General features: G+C 28.5%; 1 protein-coding gene and 1 pseudogene across 3 annotated transcripts; both read right to left on the bottom strand.

The window, feature by feature from the left end:
• Positions 1-70: 70 nt before the first annotated feature.
• On the bottom strand, positions 71-3,644 carry LOC114164747 (uncharacterized). 2 transcript variants are annotated; one of them, XM_028049503.2, is made up of 6 exons: positions 3,498-3,644; positions 2,263-2,345; positions 1,964-2,140; positions 1,548-1,646; positions 1,063-1,305; positions 71-611 (listed from the first exon to the last, which is right to left on the bottom strand). In XM_028049503.2, the coding sequence occupies exons 2-6, from the start codon at positions 2,335-2,337 to the stop codon at positions 294-296; spliced, it is 912 nt and encodes a 303-aa protein (XP_027905304.1). In that variant the 5' UTR covers positions 2,338-2,345; positions 3,498-3,644; the 3' UTR covers positions 71-293. The 2 variants fall into 2 exon arrangements, with proteins under 2 accessions (XP_027905304.1, XP_027905305.1); XM_028049504.2 differs by lacking the exon at positions 3,498-3,644 and adding an exon at positions 2,475-3,444.
• Positions 3,645-6,342: 2,698 nt separating this feature from the next.
• On the bottom strand, positions 6,343-8,355 carry LOC114162962 (uncharacterized; annotated as a pseudogene). Its single transcript, XR_014984525.1, has 6 exons — positions 8,247-8,355; positions 8,082-8,157; positions 7,827-8,003; positions 7,604-7,702; positions 6,950-7,192; positions 6,343-6,801 (listed from the first exon to the last, which is right to left on the bottom strand). The product of XR_014984525.1 is annotated as an uncharacterized LOC114162962 (transcript).
• Between the last annotated feature and the right edge of the window lie 9,562 nt (positions 8,356-17,917).

The following is a 17,917-nucleotide window of genomic DNA, read 5'->3' on the forward strand; positions in this document are numbered from 1 at the left end:
TTAGTTTATTAAAAAATACTTAAATTTTTCCCTGCTTGCGATGAAAAATGTGGTCAATCACATAAGAAGCTGATATGAATTTCTTGCCAGTGTCGAAGCTCAGAAGCTTCAAGCCACAGGCAATGTTATTGCCGTCATTAATCATACATAAAGTTGATACATAATGTTCTTGAATTAGGCTTCAAACTATAGCGTCATAGTGTCTTGCTGCATTACAATTGACTCAACACTGATTACATATGAAATTTATCATCGCAATGCGATCGAATTTTTAAGATCCCAAGATGTATTGATCAGTTAGGAACAAGAATTTTCTCATTGTTGGAAGCATCAGAATCTGCATCTAACCTGATTGAATCTAAGGGGGCATTGTGTGAAACTGATGACAGAGACTTGACCGGTGTCCAGAAAGAAAGTTTCTTACTGTCATCCTCTTTCATTCTCTCAGCATATTTATTTAGGTCAACTCCTGTTTCTCCATTCCCCCCAAATGCAGATTCAAGAATACTCTTATCAAACAAATCCTCCATAATCTTCTTTGTACTGTGGTCGTTTGAATAGCCAAACTTTATTTTGTTATAAGTCTCACTCTCTAAAAAGGGCTTTACCATCTGCAGCAATTCATTCTCACGTTACAAAAATAACACTAGATTCATAATCACTCTTAAATAGCAGCTAACATCACAATTTTAAAATCAACAATACATACACTCATATTCACTCTTAAATAGCGGCTAAAATCACAATTTAAAAATCCATAATACATACGCATAATCACTCCTCAATAGCAGGTAACATCACAATTTAAAAATCAACAATATAAACACGTACACACACACACAGAGATAAATAAAATCTTCTACGGATCAGCAGCAAAAAAGAAGGCATCAGTTAGGAGAAAAGATCGCAATTTCCCTTGGTCATCCAAAGTAGTCATAATATTCTCACTCTGCATTTAACACTTCACCAAGTGGATGCAGACATATCATATATACACCAAAGCAGCGTGCATATAAAACACTATACAGAAGTGCTACAGTGAAAAACTTTCTATTTAGTTACCGAGAAAAATGGTTGGAAGATCATGGGTGCATTGTACAATATGGCCAATCCCAGCCGCTTTGGATAATACTCCTGCACCACTTGGGCGGTTTCGTGAGCCACCTTGAATGATATATTTGACAACTTGAAACCCTGGAAATCTACCAGCCAGACCACCTGTTCCTGGTTTGGTGCAAGATTTAAAATGGCGCTCTCCATGCAGTACACAAAATGCTTAATCTGTCCTTGTGTTGACTTCGAATTCTGCAGTTCAAGAGAAATTAGAAATGAAAATGAATTACTTCATGTAAAACCACTGCTAATTAACCTTGTTGTCGTTTATCAACGTTTCTTGATGCAAAGGCTTAAACTATAATCAAAATATAGCATATAACAGAAAACTAAGGAAACCTGGAGACAAGGTCTCATTACAAGATAGATAGAGATCTTATCCTTATCAAAAAAATAAACAAGATAGAGATTGAAAGTGATTCTCAGAAAGAAACCTGGAGACAAGGTCTCATTACAAGCACTGATCTCCCATATTTGTCAAGATAATTTGGTTTATACATCAACCCTGTCTTTGCTTCATCCGCAATCTCTTCCTGTATTAAGGAAAAATCCATGCAAATATAATTTTACAAAACAAAATATCACAATGCGTGAAAATTGACAATAGACTAGCTCACACATTCCATGAGAGACAATAATGGACCAGAGACATAAATCTTAAGAACAATATAAGAAAATCAGTTACAGCTAGTTTATCTAGAACACTGTAAAATATACCAAACCAAGGCAAGCGTTTATGGCTGAATCTTGGTTTAAAAAAGTTAACCAAGTTTTATAAAGGGAAGACTCATCCCAGCCATGCATTTTCTCTTAAAATTCATTAAAAAAGTGAAGAGAATTAGTAACTTACCCAGCGAATCTCTTCAGGTTTGTATTCTTTTCTCCATTTCAGGCTCTGCTTCAACATTTGAGCTGCCTTCATGACATTCCAATTTCGTGAGCTTAAATACCTTGTGATGGTTGCATCAGAACAGTACAGAGATTCCTTAGCTGATAATGGCCCTATCAACTTTCTCACCTCAGTAATCTGGAAGAGCAAATTATTGTATGTTACATCCCTTACTAAAAGCATTGTATATTGGTGTTTTCACATGCAACAAGAGTAATAAGCATCTTTGATTCAAGGAGTGTAAAAATAATTGGACGTACCTTTGCCTGATGTTCTTTGGAAATCACCATTTTCTCATGACCGTTAGAGGCAGCTTTTTTCGAAACCTGGCTCATACTGTTCCCTATAGAGACACAAAGAATTAACAATGAACAATTGAACGCCGCAATGGCAAGTACAAATTTCTAGTAGCGATAGTTATTCATCTTCGTTCCGAATAACTACAGAACAAAAACAAACAATAGTAAGTTACCTTATGTGATCCACGCTTAACGCAAGCTAAACTGAGGGAACCAAAGTGGATTCTGGGAGATCCTTAATTGTGGTTTCTTCGTTGAAGTGTCGAATTCATTTTATAGCCACTCTTGTTAAACAGTTAATTACCGTAGTTAGTGGTTACTTCACAGTTATAGCTCAATTTTGTTAGCAAGTTCATGTCATTTGTTAGGGTATTTACGCGCTTGCAGTATTCTATTATGTCATGTTGCACATATAAACTTAACTTCCCTCATATACTATTTCCATGCACGTTCTCACTTCAGCTTCAGATAGTAGTTTTTTCTTTCCTTTTCTTCCAATTCTTTTTTCTTTCCAACCGTTCATTATTATTATTATTATTATTTTTTAATTAAGACCTGTGTCGGTTATAAAAGTTCAACAATACAATTATTTAATTGCCATAAAAATTGAGATCTGACCCCAGAGAGCATGACACAACAAAACACAATAAAACAAAGTAGAAAGGTAACAAAAACCACAACAAAGTGCACAGCAGATGCACACAAGTCTATACCATTTGAAAGTGACATCAAACTGAATTAATTTAGATCAATCCTGCATCTAAACACTTCATTTACCTTTCATATTCACCCTTACATCCTTTGCAACGCAAGACATCGTTGGATACCAGTTAGAAATTATATTAAATTAAATCATAATTAATTTTAGATTACTTGTACATCTTCACATTTCACGCTCTCTTTGTTTCTTACAGATAACGTATACCCTTTACATTGTACGGCACACAATGTAAAACTTAACTCTGAAGAAAATGAAGAGTGGTTAAACTCACAAAAAACGACAGTTACAAGACATTAACTCTCAAAATACATAGTAAGTTCGGAACAAAGAGGAAGAATAAAAAGAGGATACGATAAAGTAGGTGTTAAGAAAATGAACATAAAATGGTTCTAGGTGCTGCTAAGATGGACATCTCTCACCTGAATATCAGATCGATGCAGAATATTAAGAAAACGATAAAGAAGAAAAAATTCACCTTATGCGTTCGCCGAACTGGTTGCAGTGTGGATTCTGGTTCTGCTCGTGGCTCTGCTTCTTTATTAGTGCATTCTGCAAGATAGTTAGTTACACTTACCTTATTTTAATGTGATCCAAGTTATGCGGTGTGCTATCAAAACAAGAAAAAACATACTCCTAACTTTTTAGGTTAAAGCATGTTTTATGTTCTAAATTATTTCATAAATCTTTATTATGTTGTGTAATTATTATTTTTAACTAATCTTTTTTTATTCGTTTTTTTTACAAAGCCAAACTAGTTGAAAATATTGGTTTCAAAACTTGTGAAAATATTGACGTTTAAGGAAAAAGAAATCTCATTACGTATCGAACCATTATGACTATTTAATTGTTGACAACAACAGAAAGAATTTAATTAAAAATAAATATAAATTCATTAATTCATTTAGATAAAATATTCGGTGGCCTAATCAAAATTGTTGAAGACCACACCAGCTTATGGAATAATTTAACAAATTTTAATACATAAGACTATTTATTAGTGAATTAAAAAGATAATTAGTGTTTGCATGACTATGGTTTGAAGATGTAGATGAAATTGGGCCTTAATGTGAGTACTGCAAAATCAACAACCTTAAGTTATTTATTAAAGCCAGAATTTGGTATATACATAATGATGAAGTAAAGTTATGTTGGAAGGAGTTGTCCATGAGCCGACATGTGTAGTGGTAGTTGTATGTTGCGATAATGCTCATTTATTATGATAGCGTGAGGAGATACATCGGGTACACGCGTGTACCATATATTTCACACCAAAAACAAATATATCGATACATATTTATTCACTCTTCAGAAAACTGGTAACTTTGCTGCAGGAACAATTTTAGCTTTAAAATACCTGATTATCTTTTTAGCTTTAAAGTGGATTAAAATATATTTTTTTTAATTTTGATTATATGATACTTTTTGTGATAATAATAATGTCTTTCTTAAATATATCTATATATATATATATTAATAATTTTTTTCTCGTAATTTAATAGTCAAAAACTAGTCTCATTTGTAATAGTATAACTCTTGTTGATATGAAATTTTCTTTCCTATAACAAAAGCCAGCTACAAATCTTATATCAAATAAATAAAAGGATGATTGATATTGGAGAAAGAATATTGGCATCAGTCAACAAAAATAGAAAATGAGTTATAAGTTATGGAATAAGTCAGATTCAACTCCATAAAGTTATCATACAGAAAAAAAGAAATTGAATTTTTTTATAGGTATATATGTAATTTGTTTTGTTTATGAATAACAAAGTGAGCCAATTTGACCCGTTTTGATTCATCTTATGTTTGGTCCACAAAGTGTGGGTCGGACTATTTCGTTCCGCAGTTCAAAAACAAGTTTACATTTCTGGTTTGTCCTGTTATGTGAGTTGGCCCACATTTATAATGAATAAATTGTTTTTTTTTTATAATAATTAATATTCATTTTCTATCGAAATAATTTCAATTAGTCTAATTAACCAAAGACAAGAAATAACAGAAGATTATAGGTAAAATACAATAACAATATATTACCTTATAAGACAGATCCAAATTTGTTAACCTAAAATTACATAAAAAGATATTGCATATTCGAGAACTAAAATCATTATTTTATATACAATATTATAAATAATAATAATAAAAAAAAGAACTTATAAAAACAACATGGTAAATGATGTAGGGATCTAAAAAAAGAGTATTTAATTTTGTAAATGGGCCAGCAGGCCACCCACCCTGTCCTACCTTAAACATGTGCGGACTACGAGTTTGTATGACCCAACAAATTCAATATCTCAATCTGTCTCGCATTATTTTCTATAGACCTGTGAGTCAACCCACATTGAATTGCCACCTTAGTGTTTTTTTTGCACTAGTGTTTTTTAATTAATAATTAATTTGCACTAGTGTTTTTTTTTCCAATTTTTAATATATGCATTATTATTTCTCATCATGTAACCATTTTATCACTTAATTAAAAACATAATAAATATCAAAAGAAAATTCAAAAATATATTGACTCAAGTATTTGTTAAATGCCAATTTTACATTTTTGCAAAACCAATAATAATCAACATTAATCAAGAACACAATAAATTGAATCATGATGATGAATTTATTATTTTTGTTATCCATTGATGAATTTGTAGATGAAATTGCAAATAGGTCAAAATACTAAAATCATAAAAATAATCAAGTATTTACATTTTAAATCGAATTAAGTCTAAACATAAAAAACTCAACCAGAAGAGTCAGACTCACAATAAATATTTAACAATAAGTGTTCTGTTGAGGTTGTTGCCACATTCAAGATCATAATGACAAGATGACCAATAAATACAAATTGAACAAACAAGCCAGTGGTTCATTAAAAAGAATGTGTTCGAAAAATCATACGAAAAAGGTTTCTTTCTTAAGCTTGATAATGGTCTACAAATAGACCAAAATGGAGGTATTAGTACTCTCACTTTATAACAACTTCATTAACCTAACATGTAAATTTGAATTTATCTTATTTTAAAATATTATATATTTTAAATATTTTAATTTTATAAAAACAATATATTTAATAAATTTATAGTTTAAATAAATATTCATACCATGATCAAATATACAAATTATTTGTAATATTTAAGATACTTTAAATTAATCTTGATTGCTATTATTCCTTAGCCAATTTTGTTAGAAGATATTGCTTAAGATTATTTTCACCTACTGTAGTAGTAACCGAAAATATTCTACCTTACTCGTAATTTTACCTTCCCTTTACTCTCTCCTTTCATGTATAATACAACGAATAAAACTAACATTGATACGACAAGTTGGAACAGTAGACTTATTTATTTATTCATTTTAGAAGTTTGAAGTATTTATATCTTTGTAATTTCGTAAATCATACATAAAGTTGCACTTCGTGCCTTAAATCTATGTTTCAAACTATAATGTCATAGCATCTTGCTGCTTTGCCTGACAAAATACCGATTTTTTGGTATGTTATTTCTAATTCTAATTCCTCGCCCTTTCAGCAACCAAGCTTTATAGTTTGCATTATCACACAGACCTCATCTGTGTTCAGAATGAATGAATCTTGTTGTCTCTTCCTCTTTCATTCTCTCACCATATTTATTTATGTCAAATCCTGTGTCACCATTCCCACCAAATGCAGATTCAAGTTTATCCATATCAAATAAATCCTCCAAAAACTTCCTTGAGTTGTGATCGTCCGAATAGCAAAACTTTACTTTGTTGTAAATTTCAGTTTCCAAAAAGGGCCTCATCATCTGCAGAAGCAGGTAACATCAAAATTTAAAGATAAACTGCATGCATATCATTAACTTTACAAGCAGCATTTCAAACTTTACCGAGGCAATGCATGTGTATACACTAGTCTCGTAACCAAAACCAACGAAAAGGCTTTAATTTAGGTACCTTGAAGAATGGTTGGAAGATTGCAGGTGCATTGAACAGAATTACCAAACCCAAGCGCCTTGGATAATAGTTTTGTAATACATGGACAATTTCACGTGACATTTTGAACGATATATCCGACATCTTTACACCCTCTAAATCTACCAGCCACACCACCTGTTCCTGCTGTGGTGGAAGGTTTGAAATGGCATTCTCCAAGCACTGTACTAAATACTTAATCTCTCTCTCTGTTGATAAGGAGTTCTGCAGCACAGATACAAACCACACAAATGAAACAAAAACATGTTCATAAAAATAGGATTTTAAAAAGTTATTAGATTTAGAGTGAAATATGATATTGATCCCTTAAATTTTATTGAAAATTAGAATTAGTCCCTCTTCGAATCTTTGAATATATGTTGTTTTAATTCTTCTAACCAAATTTTGTTAAGTTTATTTGATGTTTCAAACATATTTTACGATAATATTTGAGTTAATATGTATTTGAAACATCAAATAAACTTAACAAAATTTGATTAGAATTATTACAACAACACATTTCTAAAAATAAAAGATTAAATTAAATCAAAATTTTGAAGAGATACTAATTCTAATTTTCTGTGAAAATTGAAAGACTAAAAATATATTTAACCCTTAAATTTATAATCCATAAACCTTGCGTCTAGGTGTCATTACAATCACTGATCTCCCGAACTTGTCCTGATAATTGGGTCTATAAATGGACCCTGACTCTGCATCAGCAGCAACCTCTTCCTGCATCAAGAGAAGTTCCATTTCAGAACAATGACATACCCTGGATCTTTTCGAAAGAGAAGACATGCCAGCCAACCTTTATCTAAACTAGACAAAAAAAAGTGAAGACAAGTAATTAACTTACCCAGCGGATCTCTTCCGGTTTGAATTCTTTTCTCCATTTCAGGCTTTGTTTCAACATTTGAGCTGTTTTCTTAACATTCCAATTGCGTGACACTAAATACCTTGAAATTGATGCATCAGAACAGTACAAAGATTCCTTGTCTGATAACTGCCCTATCAACTCTCTCACCTCAGTGATCTGAGAGGAAACAAATTATATCAAGTGTAAAAGCTTCTTTTTTAGTATACAAACAACGAAAAATAGTATATCATATACCTTGGCCTGCTGTTCTTGTGAAACTACCATTTCATCATGACCCTTGGAGGCACTTTTTTTCTGATCTTCACTCATACTGTTCAGTACAGAGATGCAAAAAATTAGCAGTGAAGAGTTGAACAGCACAATAATCAGTACCAATTTATCCAAGTAATAGATATTCACCTTCATTCCAAACCTGTCTTATAGGACTTAAGGAGAGCTAGACTTTATGGGACCCAAAATCAATTCCAGGAATATTTTGTTTCTGCTATCTTCATTGAAATATGATAGCATTCCTTTTATAGCCACTTAGGTTAAGTAGTTTTATATATTAGCATCGTTGGACGTTGGTGGTTCACTTACATTTAGTTACCTTAATTTTAACAGTTCAATTCATTGGTTAGTTACTGTCTAGTCTTCTTATGTGTTTCTGTAGATGTTTCTTGTTCACTTTTTTAACTCTTAAAATGTATTTTATTGCTAATATATATATATATATATATATATATATATTATGTAAAAATATTACTAAATTAAGTTTTTTAGTCTTAACGCCTCTAAACTATTTACTTTTCCTGATATTCAAAATTTCAGTTCACCATAACCTCAACCCTAAGATCGATACAACACTCAGTAACACATGAATACGTGTCATTTTGAAGATGTCATAATGTCTTCCAATAATGTCTACTGCTGCAAATCAACAACCATGACTTATTTATTAAAGTTAAAGTTAAAGCAACGATGGCAAAGTCAAGTTGAACACATACTAAATTAATTGTGCATCAACCAAATAATTTGGTGGTGGTTATATATACCAAGTCATAATATTAATGAGAGTCAGAATATATATATATATATATATATATATATATATATATATATATATATATATATATATTAGTGTAAACACAGGCGCGATAGCGCCTGTGTGTACGCATTTTTTGAATTATATTAATAATTGATGATATTGTAATGTTATTAATTTAATAAACAAAATAAAAGTATATTTATAAAAAATAAAATAAAATGTACGGAGAAAATAAGAAAAAAATAACTGTTGATGAATAGTAAGAGAAAAAAAGAAAAAGGAGATAAGTAAATAATTTTATAAAAACTTGTAAAAGTAACCGTTAATTTTTAAAAATTTAATAAATAATTAAATTATAAAAGGTAAAGTTGGAATTATGAAATGTGGACACAAAAAAGGGAGCCCTTTATATATAGTTATAAATATATATATATATATATATATATATATAGATCAAATTATTTCAAAAAATAATTATAAGATATTTCTCTTAGTCCTTACTTTTTATTTCATTAATCTAATTTTTTTTATAATTGAGTTTTAGTCTCAATTGTAGTGAACATTATCAGTTATTTATTTTCATATCTTTATATAAGCAATAAAACATAGTTTTGATAATTAATTCACGATTAATATTTAAATTGGAAGAAAAAATAAATAAAATATGAGCGTTAACAATTATTTTTCGGGATAAATAAATAAAATTTTGGAAGTTGCACATTTTAAATAAGATCAATTTATAAGAAGATGGTGCAAATTTTATTTTACAAATTAATGATCATGTATGATTGAATTAGATTTAAAATTTACTTTTTATTATAATTAAAAAAAACAATTTACTAAATGTTACAAACACTACCATATTATTGTATATATTATAGTTTACTTATTAACATATTTAAAAAAAAAAAACTGTAAATGTTGCAAACACTACCATATCGTAGTAGTAGTAGAAATATTCAGAAAATGGGTCACGTGAGGTGCTTAATAAATACTTACGAGAAAATAAATAATTAAGTACGCTTCCTTATAAGATGTTTTGGACATTGATGTTTTGGACATTGTATGATTGATTATTATTTATGACACATCTCCTCATGTCAAGACATATATATATCAAACATAAGATTAAATATTAATGGATAGTTCAATAGTAATAGAACAATAAATCAACAAATAACAAATTTTGTTAAAATAAACTCTAAATCATGTGATAACCTTCCTCCAAGGAATTCCATGAAAACTAATGATGATTGATGATATTTCAATCATCATGATTATAATATAATATTAAGAATCAAATTTTAAATTTAATTTAATCTTATAAAATTTGTATTTACTTATATTATAAATTAACCTTATCTTTAATGAATATGAGACTTTTAACAAATATACTTAAAATAAATAATAACTTAAAATGCATAAGAGAAATAACATCAATTATATGAAAATTATTTATTTATTTTTTAAATAAATAATTATATAAGTATAAAATTGAAGAATTTCATAAAATAAAAGACAAAAACATTGAAGGATAATAAAAAGAAATCTCCCCACCGGGACCAACAAAAATAGCAGGAATTGTATGGCACATCTGACAACAATAAAAGAACGATGACATAAGATATCCACACATAACACTAAATTCACCCAAATTTTTATTCGCATAATCTCTTACATGATCATTAACTCGATTACGTATTTGTCGGTAATTACATCAAAGCTTGGTTCCAAGAATTCCACGAATATTTCAGCTACTTCGATCGACAAATATTTTACTTTTTGTAGACCAATGCAGAAGCATAAATAAAAAATAACGCGCATTTTAATTCCTAAAAATAAATGAGAATTATGAAAAGTCAAGATGTAGAAATTAATATTAGTCTACAAAAAAGTTTGACTTATTGTTAAAACTTTATACAAATGTTTACTGAAAATTCTACGTGATACTACACTGATTGTGATGGACTTAAATTTCTTTTACTTCATGTATCTACCTTAGTCTTGGTTTTCCCATGACAAGTTAAATCTGAAATAAAAACTGATATGTGTCACTCCTATGTTGTCTTCATATTACATCAAGAACTGGTTTTGTGTTTAATGTCTGTAGAGAGAACGATAATTGTGCAACCAATTGTTACCATAATTCTTCTCCTCGTCGAAACCAAAACCAAACCTTCTCAACCGTGCTACTATTATCTTCAATATGAAGCCCCCACCAGCATCAATATCATCCCCTATCAGGAATTAACAGTATTCAACGTTCAGCATACATATTTTAGAATCCTTCACCACAAAAAAAGTTTTTTTGTCTAATTTTATGATAGTTACATATACTTTCTTTTTCATAATATGGAGACAGTGTAGTATTTTAATTATTTTTGTCTCAATCTCAACCAACTTTATGGCATATGAATTTCAACAATTTTTCATGTGGATCCAACTTGTAACATATATATGTATCAAAGTTATCCTACTCTTAATTTTGGACCCACCCCACTAGTAATCGAGATCGTAGTGTGGTGTCATAATTCTGGATCTTATATTCAAATGCCGCGTTAGTTATACGTCTGTTTACTGACATGCATAAATCATCAGTGTTTGAATTGGTTGAATCTCGTTTGCAAACAATTAGGAATTCCTTAAACAATAATTAATGCATCTTCAATCCCTCCATACGTATTTTAAATACAAAATTGTGATAAAGTTTTATGGGTTAACTGACTCTGATAATAATATCTCAGTAAATTTGGAGATGATATATATAATATTAAATCTGATCAACCTTTTTACATGGCTTAAATATGGCTAGAATCGGAAGATTAAAGTGTTATGTACTTATTATTAACTTAATCAACCAATCATTCTCATCTTATCACGTTATGTCACTAAACTTCAATGCACCTCCGTGACAGATTGAGTGATGAATAATGCAAATGATTCTTCAATATATTTATAGTATTCTTTTTGTCAAAATTGAGAGAACATAACTCCGGTTTGAGTCGAGCTATTTTTACTAGTTTCAAGTTTAAGTATTATTTTTTGCTGTATTTTTGAAATGCAATGTTAGTACGTTATTTTTTTTTAATATATTTTAAAACATTAAAATTAATGTATATTAATATATTTTAAAGACACGATAGAAAGAGTATAAAAAATTAATAGAAAATCCAAATTTCTTGAATTCAGAATAGGGATGTCAACAGGGCGGGTAGGGTACGAGTAATAGCTCCCTCGTACCCTATGCGCTGGATAAATATCCGCTCCGTACCCATATCCATATTCGTCGGGTATTCATGGGTACCCGCCTATTTTTTTCATATCCGCGGGTATCTATGGGTACCCGCGTATATTTACAAAATTATTTGAAAAACAAATATTTATACAAGTCCAAATAATTATAAAATAAAATACATCACTGTCATAAATTTTAAATAAAGTTCAAATAAACTCAAGTTTATACAAGTCCAAATAATTATAAAAGTAAATATAAAATGACGTTCAACATAATGAAAATTCTTTAATTAGTGTTTTGACCAAAAAGTCCACTTTCTCCAATTGGTTCCTAAAAAGGAAACAAATAAACAAATAATAAACCTGAATTACCACGTGCCAAGTATTCTTATTTTGATTTCATCATTTGACAACAAGCATACCATAAATGTCATTGTCTATATAGGATTTGATGCATATGCCTAATTTCAAATAAAGGAGAGAGAAGAATGTCGAGGGGTATACTTGAAAGAAGACAACGTACCAATATATATATATATATATATATATATATATATATAAGGGTACTTTTGTGAATTAAAGTTTAACGGATACGGGTATCCACGGGTACAGATACTATGATACTTGTACCTGTCCCGTTAACATGCGGGTAAATACCTATACCCGCGGGTAACGAGTATCCATTTTTAATATTTGTTTCATACTCGTTGTGAATTTTATCCACGAATATCCGTAGATACATATTTTTTTGACATCCCTAATTTAGAGTTTATAGTTAGCCCATAACACGACCGTGCTTTACCATCCTTGTAATTTCGCTATCTTTTTGTTTCTTTTCATAACGATAATAAAAAGGTTATATTACAAGTAAATTGAGAATGTTTTGACACATGAATAAATACAGATAAGTGATTGATGTAATATGCTATTCATGTAACAAGAGAGAGATACCGAAACCAAGCATGCCAAATAAGTATTTATAATTTGAGGATTTTAAACAATACACTACAACTCTTTTTAACACCTCAAAAGATATAAATGTGATTTTTTTTTCAAATAAATTCATGAAAAATTTCTAAACATTAAAACATAATTACAAACTATCCAAAGTTTAACTGGTATAAAATTCTATTTGCACTAGTCGTGTTCTTAATTAAAAATAATACTTTGAGAACCAAAATAATCATTTAACAACTGTATTATAATAATATAAATACATAACTAATGAATTAAATGGAAGTTATCATCCTCTCCATTCAAACCAATTTTTTGTGTGAATCATGTCACATGTCTGAATTACTGTATAAGTGTTTACTTGTCTCCAAATAAAAAAAAGTTCAATATATTTATTAATTAGGTGTTGTTATGAATGTGACAATACAGTACATGGGTAGAAAAAGTAGTGAATAGACTGCTCTACATATCTGGTACAAAATTTACATCCCATTAAAAACTGCAGTTACTTTGGAACCAAGATCCAATATTATTGATATGATTATACATGATTTTATTAAAGTTGGTATTCATATTTCTTTTTTCTTAATTGTTTCCAAGATCCAATATTATTGATATGATTATACGTGATTTTATCAGAGTTGGTATTCATTTTTTTCTTTCTGATTTGTTTTCCTAAAATCGATGTGTAAAGTAATGATTGTTTTACTCATAGTAAATAGGCTTTATATGATTGGTCCAGAATCTTAAACATTTTTATTTATACGGAGACATGAATATTTATACGTTAGACGACATATTTGTGATTAGTATGAATATTGGTTCAATGTAACACAATAATAGTCTAATAACATTTTGTGTGAGTGGCATGATAAATTTTAATATTATATTAAGAAGTAAGTTTGAAACTGACTTATCATTACATAAGTAAGTAGTTTGTAAAGTGAGAATTACTAAAAATTATTTAAATTGATATTATCTTTAATCATTGTGAATTTAGTATTATCTATAATTATTATATAATTATTATGGAATTTTTAATACATTCTTTTATGTTGAGATATATATCAAGCGTAAGATTAGAAATTTGTAAATGATCTAATAATTATCTGATAGTAGGAGACAAAATAGATTTCACAAATATTGTTAGTATAAACTCTAATATTATATTAGACATTGAGTTTCAGCCTAACTCTTCCTATAAAACTAATATATAAGATGAGAAGTAGTCACACTTATATGTTGTAAATTGATATTATTTTTAGTTAATGTGGAATCTAAGGCATCTAAATATGAATATTAACTACATATTTGTGAATAATTTAATAGAGGATGTTACAATGAGATCAACAAATCTTACTCAAATATATACAGATACCATAATATTGAGTTTTAATTCTAACATAAAATAAAAATTATCCCTATTTATATTATCTAATGGAATATGTTTAAGAATAAGTAAATGAAATCAAACCAATAATATTACGAATTAATCACAACAATGTTAAAAAGTTTACTTAAATAACAGGTAAATTTGAGAAGTCAATGTTTAGCAGATAAATTTGACACGTTTTCTTCTCGTTCCTCTTTACTTCATTAAGTTTTAAGAAAAGAAAAATGTATTGATCCTATAGTCTCGTTCTCCTAGAAATTTTATGAAAAGTTCGCATAAGAATTAACTTTTTTTATTAATTAAATATTAAGATAGTTATAATTAGACGAGTGTTTTCAGGACATCTATAGACATATTTTATTTTATTAATTGAAATAAGACATCTACAATTATTTTTGTGATTTTCAATTACTCCAACCAATATGAAATATTAAGAAGAATAGATTAAAATGTGAAGTCAACCCCCAATGTGAACCAAAAGAAGTGTTCCACAGAGTATCTCAAAAGAAAAGAACTTCTTGAGTTACGCATTGAAAATACAGTTCCACTGTAAACCTCGTGAACTTGCTTTGGGCCCAAACTTAGCAAAATGGGCCTATGATCTATGCATCCTTGGCAATTATTACTTCCTGCACCTCTATGTTTTCTTCCTGCATCCATAATTATCAGAATATCAAAATTGTTCCTGTGATAAGTTATATGAGTGGGAGGGTATTGAGTGCTATTCTTGGTTTGTTGGTGGTTGCTTGTTGTAGGAGGTGATTGTGGATATTTGAATTTCACATCCAATTGTTTCACTTTTAAAAAATTATATTTCAAAAAAACACAATTTAAAATACAAACTTTTAATTTACATTTTAAATTATATAAAATAACACATTTCGTAATAAATATTTTAGAAGATTATTTTAAATTCAGAAATTTCGAAATACACGGTTTAAAATGAAAATAAAAAATAACACATTTCTTAATAAATATTTGGAAGTTAATTTTAAATTTAAAAATATATAATCTGGAATCTACAAAAGTAATACATTCAACGATTATGTGTTTTAGAAGATATTTTTAAATCCAAAACTACTCTCCAGACACCTTATCCGGAATATTAAATAAATATCAAAACGTAATCACTTGGAAATCATGGAAAAATAAAAGGTTTTGCAACACTTTGTGTCGCCGGAATAAAAGCTTTTCTGATCACCGTTCAAAGCTTCTGTTCTCACTGTCCAATGCAGAAAATGTAACTTCGGCGGCAAAAATATAGGGATGGGGCTGAGGGGTGGAGTTCATGATTAAAGAAGAAAAGAAGGTAATTTTGTAATTTCACATCTAATATGGGGGTGCAGGAAGAAAACTTGGGGTACAGCAAACAATTGTCGTCATCGTTCTGGCACACGCATATGTACGTGGTGCAGATAGAGATGGCAAATAAACTCGTCATCGTGGGTATTGTCCGAACCTGTTTCTGTTTTGACAGGAAATCTTCGTACTGACTGGGTAAGGGTATGAGTATGGAGAATTTCCGATTTTTTCGATTGGGTATGAGGATGAGGATGGGGATGAATATATCCCCGCCATAATACCCGTCCTGTCATATCTTCATCCCCTTTAAATTATTAAAATATTCACAATTAATTAAGTAACCCTATATATATATATATATATATATATATATATATATATATATATATATATTCTTTCTATTTTTTATTTCTTCTAAATATTTGGTTTGTCATGAAACTCATTCGCATCTCTAATATATTTTTTATTATCATAACCTTTATGTAATTATGTTAAAATGATGTATGTCAATTAAAAAAAATGTATGTCTAACATTTGAATATTTCTATTATTTTTTAATATTTTTATTTATTGTATATTTTCCTTTCATATGTGAATGTTTAATACTCTCAATTTAAGTGTTTAATAGGATAAACATTTCATTTACTAAATAATATAAAAAAAATTCTTTACTTATTATTATTAATTTTTGTTTTATTCGAAGAACTCTTTTATTTCGCTAAAATAATTTTTGTTATTTCTCAACCATTGAGTATATATGTTGATATTTGAAAAGTTTTCTTAGATCTCTAAGATATTTTTTGTCTTATCATACCCTTGATTATACATTTGTTTTTCTTTGTGCAATTCCTTCCAATAGTCTCCAAATTTTTTATAAGACACACATTTGTTAATTTTTTAATATTTTTATTTTTGTTTATTTTCATCATGTAGAATATTATTTCGATAAATTTTATCTAATTATTTTTTATTTTCTAACTCATTACAATCATACTTTAATTTTTTTCACTATAATTGTATAAATAATTTTTATTTACTACAATATGAAAATTTAATGTAATTGTCATGAATATTTTTTTATCACCATCCAACATATATTAAAGTTTAAAAGATACAAGATCTAATAAAAATTTTTTATGTTTATTATTTATTTTTTGCGTCATTGTATCAACCATTGAGTATATCTGTTGATATTTAAAAAGTTTTCTTAGATCTCTAAGATATTTTTCATTTTATCATACCATTAATTATATATTTGTTTTCCTTTATGTGATTCCTTCCAATAGTCTCCAAATTGTTTATAAAACACACATTTGTTAATTTTTTAATATTTTTATTTTTTGTTTATTTTCATCATGTAGAATACTATTTCGATAAATTTTATCTAATTATTTTTTATTTTCTTACTCATTACAATCATACTTTAATTTTTTCACTATAGTTGTATAAATAATTTTTATTTACTACAATATAAAAATTTAATGTAATTGCCATGAATATTTTTTTACCACCATCAAACATATATTGTGGTTCAAAAGATACAAGATCTATGTTAAAATTTTATTATTATGTTTATTATTTGTTATTTGTTCATTGCGTCATGTTGATCAAGTGATGTATTATAACTTTTATTAGTGTATAAAAAATAGATTCATTATAATTTAAAAATTGAAGTAAACAAACATTTAAAATATATTTTAATTTAAATATTTTTTTCCTTTTATATTTTTTTAAAAATATTTTAAAATTTATCAACTAGGTTTCATTAATGTTTGCAAATTTAATAAATGTTTTGGTTTTCATCAAATTTTATTTGGTATTATAATCTAAAATGTAAACAATTATAATTTATTTCAAAGTATTTGATATTGAAAAAATAATCATACTCCTAATATTGAATATTTAATAATATTAGGTTTCCTTTACCGTAATTTTTTATAAAAATTAATTAAAATTAATAATAAAGTAGTAAGAAAACGGGTATGGGTACGAAATTACACTCGTTACCCGGTGGGAATGGGGATGAGGATGAGACAAAAGTTTGATACCCGTTGGATTTGGATATGAGGATAAATTATTTTTACGAAAATGAGTATGAGATAGTGAGACCCGTCCCGCCCCATTGCCATCCCTAGGTCCAGTTCCCTCCTTCCTCTGTGC

The sequence above is a fragment of the Vigna unguiculata genome, chromosome 9 (genome assembly GCF_037176805.1).
Source record: "Vigna unguiculata cultivar grain cowpea cultivar isolate G323 ecotype 2 chromosome 9, ASM3717680v1, whole genome shotgun sequence".
Classification (NCBI taxonomy): domain Eukaryota; kingdom Viridiplantae; phylum Streptophyta; class Magnoliopsida; order Fabales; family Fabaceae; genus Vigna; species Vigna unguiculata.

What these genes read in the sequence shown, in the direction of transcription:
- LOC114164747 (XM_028049503.2), bottom strand. Translation starts at nt 2,337, where the DNA reads ATGAGCCAGGTTTCGAAAAAAGCTGCCTCTAACGGTCATGAGAAAATG. An exon ending in CCAAAGAACATCAGGCAAAG is followed by an intron (nt 2,141 to 2,262) that starts GTACGTCCAATT and finishes TTGCTCTTCCAG; the next exon opens with ATTACTGAGGTGAGAAAGTT. An exon ending in TCTTCCAACCATTTTTCTCG is followed by an intron (nt 612 to 1,062) that starts GTAACTAAATAG and finishes GAATTGCTGCAG; the next exon opens with ATGGTAAAGCCCTTTTTAGA.